This window comes from Cololabis saira, chromosome 11 (genome assembly GCF_033807715.1).
Source record: "Cololabis saira isolate AMF1-May2022 chromosome 11, fColSai1.1, whole genome shotgun sequence".
In the NCBI taxonomy this organism is placed as follows: Eukaryota; Metazoa; Chordata; class Actinopteri; order Beloniformes; family Belonidae; genus Cololabis; species Cololabis saira.
This window is the reverse complement of record NC_084597.1, coordinates 30,210,889-30,228,493: the sequence shown is the minus strand read 5'-3', so window position 1 is coordinate 30,228,493 and position 17,605 is coordinate 30,210,889. Positions and strand designations below refer to the sequence as shown.

At 37.2% G+C, this 17,605-nt stretch overlaps 1 protein-coding gene across 6 annotated transcripts in view; it reads right to left on the bottom strand.

Moving 5' to 3' along the window:
• Positions 1-1,935: 1,935 nt before the first annotated feature.
• hook3 (hook microtubule-tethering protein 3) overlaps positions 1,936-17,605 on the bottom strand; it is a 35,247-nt gene continuing 19,577 nt past the window's right edge. For 2 of the 6 annotated variants that reach the window (XM_061734331.1, XM_061734335.1), the window contains 16 exons: positions 15,665-15,828; positions 15,431-15,571; positions 15,068-15,155; positions 13,760-13,873; positions 13,519-13,629; positions 13,185-13,269; positions 12,996-13,065; positions 10,233-10,373; positions 9,804-9,891; positions 8,359-8,393; positions 8,117-8,199; positions 7,872-7,972; positions 7,667-7,771; positions 7,437-7,508; positions 6,498-6,634; positions 1,936-5,699 (listed from right to left, as the gene is read on the bottom strand). In XM_061734331.1, coding sequence (XP_061590315.1) covers positions 5,669-5,699; positions 6,498-6,634; positions 7,437-7,508; positions 7,667-7,771; positions 7,872-7,972; positions 8,117-8,199; positions 8,359-8,393; positions 9,804-9,891; positions 10,233-10,373; positions 12,996-13,065; positions 13,185-13,269; positions 13,519-13,629; positions 13,760-13,873; positions 15,068-15,155; positions 15,431-15,571; positions 15,665-15,828 — 1,566 coding nt within the window. In that variant the 3' untranslated portion in view covers positions 1,936-5,668. Of the gene's footprint in view, positions 6,328-6,497; positions 6,635-7,436; positions 7,509-7,666; positions 7,772-7,871; positions 7,973-8,116; positions 8,200-8,358; positions 8,394-9,803; positions 9,892-10,232; positions 10,374-12,995; positions 13,066-13,184; positions 13,270-13,518; positions 13,630-13,759; positions 13,874-15,067; positions 15,156-15,430; positions 15,572-15,664; positions 15,829-17,605 lie in introns of all 6 variants that reach the window. The other 4 variants (XR_009783496.1, XM_061734332.1, XM_061734334.1 and 1 more) reach the window with 4 other exon arrangements.

Sequence of the window (17,605 nt, the reverse complement as noted above, 5' to 3'; positions counted from 1 at the left end):
CGGCTTGGACCCAGTTAGCTGCCCAACGACATTCTCAAACGTCTCTGTCAGCGCTTCTATCTCCAGCCAATTTGAATTTTCCCTGCTTTACTTGCCAGGCAGGTGAGTCGTGAGTGAGTTGCTGCCATCTTTTAATCCATTTCTCTGTGATACAGATGTGGACAACTGTATTGGCAGAACTGGATTTTTTTTCCATGGTACTGTATGAAAGTAACAGATTAGCATCATTATTAGAGCTGATCCTGAGGCTGACACAACTGTGTGTTAAACCTAATGCCAAGTTACCCACAACTACTCTCAAATCCAAAAACAAACCAGTCACAGGGTCATCAATTTCATGATGATACATCACCAAAGGACTTTCCAGAAGATTAAGTAATCTTAAACTATTGAAATAAGATCGGTGGTTAAACAATTTGTCAGGGCATCATGGGTGGTCGTTTACATCAATCAGATAGCAGATCTAGTTCCACAATGGAAAAGTTCACCAGTGTTCAATAGGGCAGAAATGTATAAATTTATTTATTTTATTCTACTCATGTTGATAATTTCCCAACATTTCATTTAGACGGAGTGACAGAACAGAGTATTTATATATTGAAGCACAGGTTAGAGAAAAAGCAGCGCTCAGGAATGAAGAATAAAGACACTGATACAGGGAAGTTCCAGCGTGTGCAGCCTCGAGGTGCAGGATTTATTTCCCCGCTTGGGTTGAGTTCGTGTGAGCACAGTAAGAAAGCAGATACTAAGGACTGAAAGTCACCATTTGTCATTTCTAGTATGACACCAGCTGTGATAGTATAAGGTCAGGGATGGGATGCTGGCTATGGCAAGTGCTGTTGTTGGGAGAAAACAGGTTGAACTGCACCGGGTAAACAGACAAGGGTGATAGGCTGAAGTTAGGAAAATAACCTCATTTACTCATCTCATCGTCTACTCTTCCTATTTAACTTGAGGACCATTTCTTTTGTAAGATACAATGAAAGCCAAGGGAACTGCAGCTTGGGAATTGAAGCAGCCATATACGATGAGGTGGAAAAAGTACAAAAATATTGTACTTAAGTAAAAGTACAAATTTTCTGCTTGAAAATTACTTAAGTAAAAGTAAAAAGTACCCATTAAGAAAATTACTTAAGTATAAAAGTACCTCAACTTAAATATAATAAAGTACCAAAAGTACATGGTGTAAAATGTACTTAAGTACAAAAGTAAAAAGTAAAAAGTACAAAGTACAAAATTCAAAGTACAACATTATTTTCAAAAGGATTGCAAAGAAATGAAGAATCCAAGAATTTGCTTACAACTCTAAATAATGATGATATTATTACATTTTCATTTAATGTAAGACTTTAATTTGTAGCGAGTAACGACGTGTCCAATTTTATATATAGCGGATTAAAAGTACGATTTTTTCCTTGAAAATGTAACGAAGTAAAAGTAAAAGTACAGAAAAATGAAAGTATCAATAAAAGTACAAATTCTCAAAAATCTTACTTAAGTACAATAACGAAGTACTTGTACTTTGTTACTTTACACCACTGACGATTTGGATGATCGGTTCAGTTATTAACTTCCCCACTTTACGTGTCAGTGTCCTGAAAACACTGAAACCGAGATCGCCCTGAGGGAGACCCAGAACACCCTGAAGAGTCTGCATCTCCCCGCTAGTCTGGGAGTCTCTTGGTATCCACTGGAAGAGCTGGAGGAGATGGTTGGGGAGGGGGAGGTTTGGGCTGCTCCCTGACCTGAATCCAGACAAGCAGGTTTAGATGATGACTGGATGGATTCACTTCATGAATAAGAAAAAGAAATTGCATAACCAAAGGTTTAGCTTGCCTGAATAAATATAAAAATTAACGTCACTAAGGGAGTCAAATGTAAGGTTTGTGCTGGTGTGGTGACTGATGGCAAAACAAGAAAAAAAAAAGAGAGAAAGTCTTTGTACAAGCTTTATTTACAATGTTGTTTCAAGATTCAGTGGCGTAGGAAGCACATCAAATCGATAGGTCCTCATGGACAGATGCAAATGAATTCCATCTAACTAGATAAGACTTTCTATGTTTTCATTCCGACACTTTCAACACCACCATCCAAAGTCTATGTACAAAGTGGGTTTGTATACAAGCAATAGAAAACTTGGCAAATGGAAGGTTATTTGCTACTTCAGTACTTCAAGAAACATTTCCGATGAGTTCAACAAAAAAAAAGAAAGAAATTCAGCAAAGATATCCTGGAATACATCTGACTTGGCCAGCAGCCAAGAAACACAAGCGAATACTGAGTACTCATTTGATCTTAGCCTTGTTTTAATAATATATTAAAATAAAATGTTTTGTAACTGCAAGTCTTACTGAAATTTGTTCTCAAATCAAAATATTGTGGATACGTTTAGTGATGATTTGAACAGTACATGGTGAAGTGATGTAAAATCAAAGATATACAAAGACAAACAACAAAACACATAAGCTGACTTGAGAAGATTTGTTTTTCTCTTTAGGGAGACATTTAAAAAAGAAGAAAAAATCATCCCTGATAACAATTTCATCAGGTTAACCACAATGTGAATATCCTGATAGAGATTTCTTACCAAGCCAACTTGTGAGGATGGACGGTTAAGGACGTTCTTAATAAAATAACTTGCAGTTCAAGTGGTAAAAATGTAATGGCTGGTGGTTTTCAAAACTGATCCACTCAGAGGCAATCAAAGACCTCGGTGACAGATACAAACTATTTGCTGAATTTATGTCACATATGTTATTTCACCACTCAATTGTTTATTTGTTGAAGTCTTTGTCCTGCTAAAGATCACACCAAAGCACAAACACATGCATCCCCAACAGCTCACAAGCTTACAATCCTGGTCTTTGTTGCTGTCTCTAAATGTAAGAAAAATATGACAATTTATACGGTTACTGAAAATTCACAATCCTGTGAATGTATATGTGCAGTTTTTTTTCCTTTTCTGTTAAAGAGAAAACAATCCTTTTTAATACAACTCTTTAGCACAATGATTTAAAAACAAACATCTTCCTGTAAAAGCCACAGGTAGGTACACGTCCTGCAACCCTGTACATCTTTTTGATGACAAATGCTTCACTATTGCAAAACCTTCTCCTCCTTTTGTTGCATAAGTTAGTTACCACTATTTTGATCTCCACACCCACTGTAACAGTATAAGTAATAATACTACTGATACGTATATATATATATATATATATATATATATATATATATATATAAAAAAAAAAATATTACACAGCTGTACAAGCGCAAAGAATAAATAAGCCATTGAAATCAAATGCATGCCATGAAAAAAAATAAAACTAAGGTTACACAACAGAACAAATGAGTAAAATAGGTTAAAATTGAGAGGAAAAGCCCTCATTAAGCCCACCAAAGGGTTTATTTATTCTTTATATTAAGCCAACTCAAACTGAGGCAAATTTCTTCCCCCCTCTAATTACACAATAAACCTGCTGATGAGGCAAAGGGCCTCTCTGCCCTTAAGTCTAAAAACCAGAATGTTAAAATTATATTTTAAATAAAAGGCACTATTTTGGAGGATTCAATCATCTCTCTCATTTAAATACATGTGTAGTAATACTTTTACAAAATATCCTCAGTTCCTGGTGTAGTTTTCAGACTAAGAAATATAATAAGCTCAGGGAAATAAAATTTAAATATTTGTACAAAATGTACAATATGAATTACATCAACATGGACGTGTTTATGTAAGTCAACATATTTCCCACCCTGTTAAGCTACGCTGAAAACACTAATGAGGGGGGTCTTGAAATTTAAAAACGTAACTAAACCGTTGAAAATGTATCGGAGGTCTGTGAGTTATGGGATTACTCGGTTCCCTTTTCACTGGATAGCCCATGAAATAGTCTGTACGACCTATTGCACACTTTCATATCTAAATTCTTTTGTTTTTAATTCTATCAAACCATCAGTCTAAGGTCTTTAAGTACATCAAGTTGTACTCTGAAGGTCTTTGTATTATTTGGCCTGTTCAGAACACATCTAACAAGCCTTTTAAAGGAAAATAACATGCATAAACTGCAACACGGCCTGCACCGGAGAGAACTTGAACTTGTGCTGAAAGTCACAGCAAGTAGGCTTAATAGGGGCTTTAATCCAGTACAAAATCATATCTGTAACAGTCCTATCCACATAAAACACTCACTTTGCCAATTTATGCTCCTTCTGCAATCTCAAAAACACACAGGACGATGCAGTAAAATCCCACGAGCTCCATTTTAGTCCAAAACTTGCAGTGACTCATACTTTAGGTTAAAAAATGTAACCTTGGTATGTACAGCCAAGTTAAGAGGAGGCTGGACATACACATTTATAATGTAGTGGTTTAAAGGGATGCAGGCTATGCCTCTTCAGTAACAGATTCCTCCAACCATGTAAAATGGAACAGATATGTGGATATATGTCAAAGAGGTATCCTAGATGTCCCGGCAATGTCAAGATCCAAACAAATACTGAATAAAAGCCTTCTTAAATAAACCAGTTGATCAATCAATAGATAACACTGATGTGTTCTACCCCCTTTGAAAGGTGTTTGTAAAATACTCTAACTGTAACAGACTTTGCAATGTGTGGAAGCACAAGCAAGCAAGTCCAAGGAGGAGGAGGAGGAGGAGGAGGAAAGGGGATGGAGACAGTAACATAAGAATGAGAGGAGAGTATCTCAAATGGTGTAAAATAAATTATTAAAAGAAGGAGGGTTTTCTTAGCTGACCTGCCCCATCTCAGCTTTGTTTAGAGGTTATAATGCAGGACATTGCAGTTAGTGCTCATGCAGCTGCTGCAGCTGCTGCTGATAGTGGGCTGGTTACTCGCAGACTGGAGTCAGTGCAAGGGTCATGCAAACAGAATGCAGGCAGGTAGGTCATGCATTGCACGTCTCAGCCAAGCCCAGCCAGGGGACAGCGTAGGCCACAGAGAGGCTAGGCCAGACCACAAAATGCTTGGGCAGGTCACTGGTGTGTCAGTCATGCAGAGACATTGCTGTTGAGGGAGGAGAGAAAGAAGTAATGGTCAGATGGAAGGGCTGACAAGCATGAAATCAACAATGAGCCCATGATCATAGCAGGCACAGATCAAATTAAATTCAAAGTTAAACAGGATCTTTCATGATATGCTGTAAAAATGGTGAGACAGTTTAACGAAAATGGCTTAAAGAAAGAATGACAAGAACTGCCATAAGCATACAAATTGAAAATTCCTCTTTTAAGTGAGATCCTATGTAGCATTAATGGAACACCCTCACTAAAAAAATTAAAATGATGATAGCAATCAACCGGTCCTAATTTCCTATGAAGAATTAAGTCAACTTTATTCTTCAAAATTGAGTATTGTCAAATCTGTGTTTGGAGTCCCAAGTAAGTTCCCAAACCATCTTAAGGCTCAGATTTCTTATTATGTTGTCTTAGAAGGAAATCCTGCAATATGTCAGGAGTAATATTGAAGGATTAGTAAGATAAAGAAAACACTGAAACACGAGGATACAATGTGGCGTCGCCAAACATAACATAATCAGAAGGTTTTGCTCGATGAAGGCTCTGTGTTATTTGTTAGAGAAAAAAAAAAAACATGGACAGCTGCATTTAAAAAACATGCAAAGCTGTGGATTGCACCTTCTGAAACAACTTCAAATCCTTCTGAAGTTACTTTTCCCATTGCTGTGGAAAAAGAAAGAAAAAAATCCATTCAAAAATATTGCTGCACTGTAACCGGGCAAAAGTTAGCCGTTGAGCACGTACATTAATTTAGATAATTGAGACCTTTAAGGAAGCAACTCAAACATTTACATGTGGTGGCATACTACACCATGCCTCGTTGTATACGTTTAAGACTGATTTTAAATCAAATGAATTGAAATTAAAACTGTAACTGAGAATTGCTATGTCCTTAAAGCTACGGAGTACAAGTTCAAACATTACACAGGAAGGGCATTCTGTCACCAATAAAAAGCAAACAAGAACATCAAATGCCATCACATGTGGAGATGTGCATAAATACTGCATCAACACGCCATGGGCAATTCCTCTTATCCAAAATGTAACTTCTAAGTAACTTGTCAAGAAGATGTGATATTTTGAGTCTTGGCGTCCAAATGATCTGAGGAGTAAAGGTTTGCCACACAGCAGAGGACAGGGGAGAGTTAAGGGGGGATGTTTTAAATGATTAAACTCTATAAAAAATGCTGGAGTTTGAAAAAGGTAGAAGTCTTGCATCATGGAGTCAAAGTAAAAATAAACAGTGGTGAAAGACTTGGGCAGCCTTGCCCAGCATCTCTACCTCATGGATCTGATTGAGAAGAAAACAGAACATCAATAGGCAGAATGCAGGAAAACAAGAATTTCCATTAGAAATGAATGGAAATTGTGTGCCTCAAAACAAGCACACCTATTGAAACCAAGTTCAGTGGATTTGAAAAGTATTTTGTCGCAGTATTTTTGTGCCCTACTGCCATCTACCTTGCGGTAGCTGGCTGGACATGGCCTGGGTAGGAGCGCCGTGTGCTGGTGGCTTGTCTCTGCCGGGCCAGGAACGACTGACCAGAGCCGGTGTTGGCAAGTCGGTCTTCAGCCGCCTTTTTCTGCATGGTCATACCCTGGGAAAAGACAAGGAGGAACCCATCTTAATTTGAGCAAGGCATTTTAACAATCATCATAAAACACAATGACTCAAATGCAACTTTATTGCTGATTGAACACCAACAAGAACGCTGGAACAGCAATTGATCAGAGACAAGCAAGAGTTTTGGTTTTGGTGTTAGGCTTTGTGTAACAAGCTGGTCAAAATCTTTGATAAATGTTCAATTTGGTGACTGCAACAGTCACAGCATATGGTGCAGGCCAATTTCATATTAAGTAAAACATTCAATGACCCCCTTAATATTTAATGGCATATGGCGACTGAATCCAGCCAGCAAAATGACCCCCAGATCTGGATTTTCTTTCAACTTGTCACCCCTATGTATGCCTGTTATCGGTATAGACAGGATCTGTTACAGTTATAAAACAATCTATACCGCCCTCTAGTGCTTGCAACGGTTAACTGATAGTTAACTGTGTGTTGCATCCAAGGAGGATACAAATTCTATTCAATTCTAACAAAATTTTGAAATCGGAATGAACCGAAAAAAATGCAAACGCAATGCTATTTTAAGAGACATATTTTTAATTATTGAGTTGTTTTTTTAAACCAAGTCCTCTATGAATTATTTAATCTAATTTTGTGTATTATGACTGAACTGTTACAGTTCCATTTTGTCAAAAATCTCAGATGTATTTTAATCCCATGTTATGCATTTTATAATGTACTATGATCCACAAAACATGTCATGGGGAAAAGATAAAAACTAGTAGTCGGGGACATCAGTGTTAATTTCAGGCTGTGAAAGTCTTTCTTACCATATTGTACCAGGCTGAAACAATCAGCTTCTCTTCATGGTCTCTCTGACTCTTCGTTTTGTCCATTTCTTTCTGTGTTGAGTAAAAATAAAAAATATTTAAAAAAAAATCAAGGAATGCAAAAATGTCCTAAACTTCACAACAAAAATATCCATTATCCCTGCACCGTGCTCATTTATCAAATTACAGATGGTTCCATTATTCTAGTTCTTAACTCTAAGACCTTATACCTCCAGTGAGTGCAACATCCTCTCCTTCTCCTGCAACTGGTTCTTCAGAGCCTGGACCTCTGGGCCTGAACCCTGGTTCTGCTTGGGGTCCAGTGTGCGTATCACCTGCAATGAACAGATTTACACCACGGATGTTTATCCAGTAAGATGAAGTGATAACAGAGCATCTTGGAAATTATTTTAATAAGACTGAAAATGCACTCACACTCTTGGCTTTTTCAAGGTATTTCTTATATCTCTCTTCCATCTGTTTCATCTCTTCATCCTTCTTTTTCAAGGCCTCTTCCAGCTCCTCCACTCGTTGGGCTTAGAGGGGAACATCAAGTTTAGTTGGTTGGAGCTTGCCTCTATGGCAATTAATACACTGATCCCAATCTGCACTAAAATGTTTTATTTCTTTGCTCATGATGCAACTTTTCACCTAGTGCCATAAACACTGACTCAACTTACAGCTGGTGTTGTATTTCGGTTCCATTTCGTCGATAAAGGCGTTTTTCTTCAACAACTCATTGTTCAGTTCTCGTAGCTTTTCCCTAAAGCAAAGAACAGGTAAATGTACAATTATTTCCCTGCTAGTATTATTTGATGTTAAGGACCCTGAAATGAAATGATAACGACACCTACAAATCATTTCAACAGATTTATACATAATCCCAGATAATAAGTGAATCAATGATTTGAAGATCACTTACATGTGCTCATCATATTTCTTCTTCAGACTGGATGACTGGAAAAATAGAGGAAAAATAAAATTACATTTACCCACACACTACAGGGATAAAGATACAGTACTAGTCATATTGAATGTGAGGCTGCTTTTAAACATTTACCACTGAAGAAGGAAGGGGAAAAAAATTAATTAATAAATAAAAAAAATATCAAGGAGCAATTCTGGTACCTACATCAGGAACCAGCCTGATAGATCAGACCCCATCTAGAAATATGTAGGGTCTGTAAACACAGTAAAATTGTAGCTCTCCAAAGGTAGAAAACCATTAGGTAGCATTTTTTGGCAAAGCAGCAGAGATTGGCAGAACAGTGGCACAAAGAGTAGCTCATCAAACTGCCTTTGTAAGCAGCTGGTTGGTGCTATGACCAATCAGAGTAAACGAGGTGATGTATTCAGAGTGACAGAAACAAGTCAACAGGAGAGCGTGTTGTGTAGAGGAGTGAACTAAACTTGTGACATAACCTGTCACCAGAAGAGCAAATACAGCTGCCCTTACAAAGAAATGATTTGAGTGCTGTATCCAGTCAGACACTTTAATTGTTGATGGCAAAGCCGATTCAATCAGCTGCTAATCCTCAACTGCAGTCATCTACACCGTTTACATCCATATTACGTTGACACTCTGTCGCCATTGTGTTATGCCCTCCCAGACACTATCTACAAAGATAATGATTTGGTTGGATCCCCATGACTTGTTGTGAGCATAGTTAATGAGCTTCACCAGATGGATGCAAGTGGGACTCTGCAAATTACACTGCCTATCCATCAGGGGGAAAAATCCCAGAACTCTTGGAAATATTTAGTGGATGTAGTCTGCTTTCAAAAAACTGGTCCGCTAAGATCAATTGCTCCTAGTCCTAAGTAATTGCCTTTTTCCTGCAAACGTATTTCACTTGTTTGTGGTTCCCAATGAAAGATTACACTCCTTATCACCTAATAACAGATGTAAGGATTGTTTTAACTCCAGAATGTTCCTTTAACTTACGTTTGTTAGTCCTTGAGATAATGTCTGGAAGTGAAAAACAGAAGACAAAACTCTTGCACATCTGCTGGGGACTATAATGGAAAATACATACTGGAAAATAATGTGTAATATCATTCACTACAACGTGTCTGTTATCTTATTTGTATACCAGTATTTTTTTATTATTATTATTATTATTATTGTATATATCAGTACTGTTTATAGTGTGTCATACTCTGTTATTATTATTTCTATTGATGCCCCTTGTTTTGCACTATCCCCATTGCTGCTGTACACTGCGAATTTCCCCGCTGTGGGACTAATAAAGGAATATCTTATCTTATAAGGACAGGGATGACTAGCTAGCTCTTATGGAAACTGTGACAAATGTTGTTTTGATGCATCAAAAAGCCTGTATTTGTGGAAATATAGTATTTACTTACATCATCTGCTTTGGAACCCTGTTCTTGGACAGTCTTCTGCAGCTCTTCAACTTGACCCTGTTCCTCCATCAAGCGCTGATTGATTAACCTGGAAAAACCAAACCAAATATCAGTTTGAGAACATAGCTTTTAAAACACAGCCGTAAGTAAACTGAAAGGTTTGCAGAGACAGATCAACAGTACTTTAGTAGGCTTTTGCCCAACTGATCATTGGGTGGTGCACCAGAGCAGACATAAAGGATCTTTGTGCAGAAATAATTGAGAGAGTAAGCTACATTCCAATGCAGCACAGAAGTGACTCTGAAATGGATGTGAACATTAAAAAATATTTCGGGTAACCAGGTATTCTTAAGTATTTTTTATGCCCCCACCCCCAAAAGAAATCTAGAAGCAACTGATATGCTGAGTGTTTGCGTGCTTTGTTTTGACCTGTTCTCCGTCTCCAGTTCATTTTTTCTTCTGTTGGCATCTTCCAGTAAACTCTGCAGCAGTGCAATCTTCTCATTGTCAGATCCCTCCTGGGCCAACTTCAACATCTTATTCTCGTGCTGAAGACGAATCAAATGCTCTCTGTAGAAACACATCAGTGTCAAGTAATCATTGCAGGATTCACTTTGGTCATCAAAGCCCACCACAAGATTAAGGTGCAACTCATGACAAAAAACCTTCTAAAGCGACAAGACAATGGCTTAAAACGTGTAATGCACTTCACCTGTAATCCACAATCAAATATAAGCAACAACAGTTTCAAGCCACTAATCAAACTTGGTACAATCTTATAACCGGGGGAGAAAAAGAAACAACACAACCTGTTAAATACTTCTGAAATATGACACTGCACGTGTTGGGTGCTCGGCCAAATGAGACTATCAAGTCTACAACTAAAAATAAATTTAAGAGTGGTACAGCGGCAAGTTTGAACAGTGAGGTTAAAACGGTTTGAAGAGATTTACATTTGCTATTGCAGTAGTGTCACTCATTTATTCGTTCCACTGTTCATTTCGCAAAACAAATAATTGACGTTTTACACAAAATGGAGCAAAATGGAGATCAATGTCTTGGACCCTGCTGGGTAAGACATCAGAACAGAGGATATGAGAGGAATTTATGTTTCAATAAATACTAAGCAGGCAAAAAGGCAGAATTCTGTGTCAGATGTTTCTAAAGATTACAGCCTGATTGTTTGTTTTGTCTATTAAACAAACATCGACAATGTTCTCCAACAAGAGCACTGACTGTTTCCAGACAAACGTATAGGTTTCCAGCAAAGGCTGGGCCTGACTAGGGGAGGCAAAAAAAGAAAAAGAAAGAGGTTTTCTTTGGAGTCAGTGCAGCAGCCGGATGATTACATTTCAAGCTGATGTTCTTGCTCTTTCACTTTAGATTATTAGACAGTGAACCACTCTCCGACCTTATAAAAACAACAGATTCAAATCTAAATGACACAACTGTGTATGATTCTTGCATGAGTTCACTCCAAGTTGATGAAACATCAGCGCTGCAACGTCTCACTTACTCTTAAAGAGCTGTCAGGAAGTTATGCGATCTCATGTCATAACACCTTCTTTCTAGTCTTTGTCTACTAATATAATGAGTTGCCCAGGCCCAAGACTTGGTTAACACAAGCATTTTTCTCCATGGGAGCTTTTCACAAAGTTTGGTATCACATCTATTCTAGGTTCACAAATAGAAATCCATGGATCAGAATTGTCTTGGTCAATGCCAATTTCAGATTTTTGTAAAAGGTCTGTGTTGTTGATGTGTTGTTTCAGGGTTTGTTTCTTTTTGTGAAATAATTATAAACAACCGTATACATTAACATTATCAACTTGTGAAATATAAGAGTCTACTTTCTCTGTGGACATACTCAGTACTGGAGTTGTAAAAAAAAAAAAAAAAAAAATCAGGGGGGATGGTGGATTTTATCATATGGGGACAGATAATTTGTGCTGATTACAAATAATATAATATATTACAAATAAAAGCACTGACCAAAACACCTGCAGAAATACTGCAGGAATGACATAGCAGCAGTTAAATGCAGCCTTCTGTAAGCTTTAAATATCCACTGGGCTTACATCAAATACATCAAAACACAACAATAAAAACTGTTTTCTGAACTTATCAATATGACTCTGTCCTTCACAGGATAAGTAAAATGGATCACTGCAAAAACTCAAAATCTTAACAAGAGTATTTGTCTTATTTCTAGTTAAAATGTCTCATTTTAGTAAACAAAAAAAAAAACTCATTAAACTTAAAACAAGACTCATCACTGGAAAAAAACAACAATTTCTACCTGTTTCAAGTAGATTTTCACTTAAAATAAGTAGAAAAATCTGCCAGTGGAACAAGATAAGAAGATAAATCTTGTCCCACTGGCAGATTTTTCTACTTACTTCAACTGAAAATTGACTTGAAACAGGTGAAAATTTTCACATAAGTTAATTTTCTGGTGTTATTTTTCTGGTGATGACTCTAAATGTTGAAATAGCAGTAAAACCAGATTCATTGATGAAATGACATAAGGGATGGAAAGGGGGGATGGCAGTTTTACAGGGGGGATGATTTTGACCGTTTTTATTTCAGGGGGGGATGCCATCCCCCTCATCCCCCCTCATCCCCCCTCAACTCGAGTACTGGACTTACTCTACTTGCTTCATTTCTCGCTTCTTAGCCTTAGTTAGTTTTATAGCACTGGACAAGCTCAGCCAGCTGAGGCTCCTAAGATCTCTATACTACGTTTGTTTTCTCAAATGTTTTGATTGTTGTTCCTCTGCAGCTCATTTGTTCCTTAAAACATTAACATGTCGCCTCCTTTATATTCTTTGTAAGCAGTTTTTTTAGTTTCTTTTTTTTTTTTTTTAAGGAAAACAAAAACCTCCACATGGATTTAAAATTTGAAAAATAACCATAAAAATAAAAATTGAGAAATAACATTTAGCCTTGCACAGAGTCGTTGTTGTTTCTACAGGGGGAACTCTTTTTAAGCTAATATTAGCTACCTGAAAACAGCAGGAAAAACAATCACATGAACACAGTAATAGTCACTTCAAAAAAAGTACCCGTTTCTAGTATTGTGAAACAGGTGGTATCTCCACAACTGAATATCCTCCCACGCACAAACCCAAATCACGGTGTCTAATATTTCGTAAAGAAAATTATGTTCTATAAGTATTCTTATTATTTTACCGGATCTCAGGAGTCGTAATCTCAGCAGCCAGCGAATCAGAGCCATCGTTGCTGACCAGTGGGAACAGACCTGGGAATACATACATACAGCAACCATTAATACACATCAGCCCAATTGGGATAGACTATACTTGTCTCTACTAAAAAGAAAAGGCTTTGTTTAATTTTAACCGTGAAACAATTGATTACTTGATGTAAGTTGTCCCTCTTGAGCCTGGACACAATGCAGTTCCTCAATGGTCTCCTTTAATGAGTCTCTCTCAGTTCTCATACGCTGAAAGAGGCAACAGAGTTTAAAATGCATGAATTCCTGCATCCTGAAGAGTTGTTGACCACTACATATGCATTCATTTCATTTAACTTTTCACTCTATGCCATATTACAGTGTTGTCTATTGCAGGTTTGTTACATCCAATCCGATCCATATTAAGTGACTAACAATTTGAAGTAGTATTTTCACTTCAACAATAAAAATAATACTTTTGACCGATGTTGTCCTTTCAGTCAACAGAAAAGTACATACATCCTTTTCTTTTTGTAGCGAGTCCACTTTCTCTTTGACGCGTTTGTACTCGAACTCCATCTTGTCGGCCTTTTTCGACTCTTCTGACAGTCTGTTCTGAAGTTCAACAACCTATCCGGACAGAGGACAGATCAACAAAAGACATCATTTTTATAACGTAAAATAAAACTTGAGTAAGAGTTGAGTTAACTCCCGCAACGAGAACTGTGCATGCTCATGTTTTCATGTGATTGTCAGGTACCTGTCTCTTGTAAGTTTCCAGCTGACCCTTGGTAGCATTAGCCTTTCGAAGCTCCTCTTCCAAACTTACGTTGGTCTCCATTAAAACTGTGTTTTTCTCCTCCTGAAGCTTGTTCTGGAACACAGTGACAGCAACGTTAGTGTGTTTTGTGCTGTGTTACCTGTAGTAATGAGTGTACTTGTTTTTAGGTAGACATGGGGATAGTTACCAAACATTAGGGGTGTAACGATACACTAATCTCACGATACGATACACGATATTGAGATCACGATAACGATACGATACGATATTATAGCAGTATTTTTTTAACAACCTTTCATGAGGAACATATGACTGGAAACAATTGTATTTTATTTGAAAGACACAAAATACAAAACAATGCTGTGTGTTTGCCATATTGTTACAGTTTGTAATGCTTTATAACTGTTTAAGTTTTAAAGAGAAAGCCAGGCCAACCATTTTCCACAAACTGAACTAAAAGTAAATGTCAGGTTTGCATTATGATCTTCAGTTTCATACAATACAAATATTTTGCCACAAACTGAATAGTTTCTCTCATGTATGATTTGACTTTTTTCTTTTCCAGAAATTTAACAACTAAAATTAAATAAATAAATAAAAGTAAATAATTACATACAATTTTACATCATAAAAAAGATTGATTCATGCTCACCTTATAAGTGTAAGAGGAGATTTATTTTTGTTAAGGTTATTTTGGTAATTCAGGGTTCATTATTTCATAAATATATTCTTTATATTCTGATGTAAATCAGGGACTATAATGACACTAGTCAGTTTATCTGTATTGATTAGTCTGGTTTAGATTGGGCGGAGTGATACGCCACAGTACGGCACTAGGTGCTGTGTTGATGTTCTAAAATCCTACACTGTTGAGCGGACATTAAAGTACACTCCAACTCGGAAGAAGTTTTCCCGTGTTTATCCTACTCACGACCCGAAAAAGGTTTAATTTAATAAGGTAAGGCTTAACTCTACACCAGACTTAAAAGTTCAGAGCTCAAAACCCCGCTAGAGTCCCGTGATCGGGACCGCAAAAAGGTACTACTTTCTTCTGAGGGGAGTAAGATTTTGGTCCGCGGGTTGAAGCGCGGTCGGATACGCAACACAATAGATTAATATTAATAACCCAATATCGCGATACACCTTGTCACCTCCACGACACCTTTCGTGGCGTTTTTGTATCGCGAAATTTCGTGGCACGATATATTGTTACACCCCTACCAAACATCCAGATCCCATGTCACATATCAAAGTAGAACAAATAAGAACTGAAATGCGTGTGTGTACCTGTCTCCTGAGAAGCCCCATGTCCTCCAGTTTTTTCTTGTAGTGTTCAACCGTGCCCTCCAGTTTTGACACCTTGTCAGATGAATGCCTGGGAAGAGAAGAGGCAGCTCTGTTTAGTGAACTTTTAAACAATAGTTTTCACACTCATCAGACCCTGGTTGAAACCTACTTCTCAATACCTACATTTATAGCTGTGTATGTTGTATAAACTTTAATGGGGTAGTAAAATCCTGATTCAAGTGCACCTGAGTGTTAGAACTAAAACTAGATCCTTATAGGTCACAATTCTCTGTGTTCTGTTTTGCTGACTTTATTCAGATAATCTGACTTTGCTTAAAGGCAAAATGTTGTTTCCCATTTTACCTGAGGACATCCATCTCATCCTTGAGAGACTGGGCTTCATCGGCCAGAGCTGCGAGCTCTTCATTATGGGACTTAACATCCAGGAGTTCTTTGTCCAGTTCCTCACAACGAATCCGATAGTCGTCTTTTGCTGCCTCCAGTCTAAAAGGGAATTAAAAACCAATAACGATCACATACTGACCTCACCAGTTAGCAAGTCATATTTTTTATGAGATTAAATCTGTGTGTTGAAACCTGAAAGTTTCTTCCTGTAGTTGCTCCAGTTGTGTCTGCAGCTGGAGGTGTCTGCGCCCAGCGGGGCTGTTGATGTCCTCTATGGAGTCAGACTGGTTAAGTCTCTCCATCAGAACCTGGTTTTCTGCCAACAGACTGCTCTTCTCTTCTTGCAGAGCTGCCACCTGTGGAGGGAAAGGTGTCGAAGAAAGTGGTAAAGAATGGGATGCGGGATTAGAGGAAAGCCGGGATTCATAAACATGGAGGAGGTAGGGTGGTATATAAATGGAAAGATTGTAAGGAAGATGAGAAGAAAAGACACAGATAAGGAAGAGAAGTTAAACAACTGTCAATCTATCTCTCAAGATACTTAAATTTGCATATGAACATTTCTTTACAACATTTAATCCAATGGGTTCCCAATCACTGCAGCATCAGGCTTGTACTGAGGCAAGCACACACCAAACGCATGTCAAGAAGACAAATCAAACAAAGCAAGGAGGGCTGCACATGGGCTGATATTGTCTTCTTCATGGGATAGACAATGACTCAAACTTCACACAGAGCAAAGCAGAAGCTGGTTGCAGTCTTTTTAAAATAATTCAAATTGGAAAGTAAATGAATTGCCAACTGTGTTGCTCAAAAAAATAAATACCGTAGTCGCGAGACAATGAAGCTACACCATTTCTCTGCAGACTTCTAAAATTATTTCAGCACCAGGACTAGCACATGTTTACTTTTGTTGTAGTAAATTGTAGTTTCCAATTAAGGTTTCTTGTCAAAGTGTCAAGTCACTCTTCAGGTAAACCATTTCTCTTCCCAGAATTATTACACCTTCTCTTCAACTGCATAGCAGGACATTAGATTAAATAATCACTGATTAAATAATTATGTCATAATTTACACCCTTCTTTTTTTTTGTTATAGTAAAATTGATGAAAGACTTATATAATAATATATATATATAATCATTTTCATTTTCCTTTTTATAAAACTAAACACGGCCAGTTTTCCCTCAGATATCGCGGTGTACAGATATGGAACTCCAAATCTCACATTATCAAAAGCTCTGCATCATTTCATTTAATTCACATTTAAAAAATGTCAAGTTTTCTTTGTTTTTTTTTGTTTGGTTTTTTTGTTTGTCTGTTGATGATCTGTAACTATGTAGTCAAACCTTCTTTGTTTTTGTTTATAGTCTTCGTCTTGTTGTTTTTGTTTTTTGATTTTTTGTAATTACTGTTTTACTTCCTAAATTGAGGGGAGGTCCGTTGCATAAGCCTGTTGGCTTTTTGACCTCTCCTGTCACATTTGTTTTACTATTTTGATTGCAAACTAATAAAAGTAAAAAAATTAAAAAAAAAAAAATTAAAAAAGATTAAATTAAATTAATATAATTCCAAAATAGATTTGTAAAGTTTTAACACTGTCCAACACCGCTGTATATCTAAAATTAATCCCATATTGTATAAATACTAATAATATGGATATATGGAAGGATTTGCGGAAAAAGTGAGAATTCTCTAATGGCAATAAGCCAACAATATACCATCATTGTGTACAGAAAAGCTTAAAAAGCAAGAATGAAGTAGGGGTCAGCTGAATTAAAAACCAGAAAGAGGCTTTGTAAATTTTACACTTGGGTCTTCCAGATACTGAGGAAGAGCTGGGAAACAAATCAGGAATAAAACACTGAAGAAATTGGAACAAATGAATTCAAAAAAATGTTCACATGTGAACAGTTTTCTGTTTTTGTGTTAAACAACTCTTGCAAGTCGTAACTCTTTCCTGGGCTATATACATTACATTGTTGCTGTAGGAAAGCATGAGAAACACCAGAGTAGGAAACGCTGAGGGTTATTAGAGAGGAGGTGGCATGTGACACACCCAGACAACAGTGCAGTTGTGGCTGGAGTGTCCCAAAAGGACCATGTGTATACGTGTGCACACACATTTGTGCAC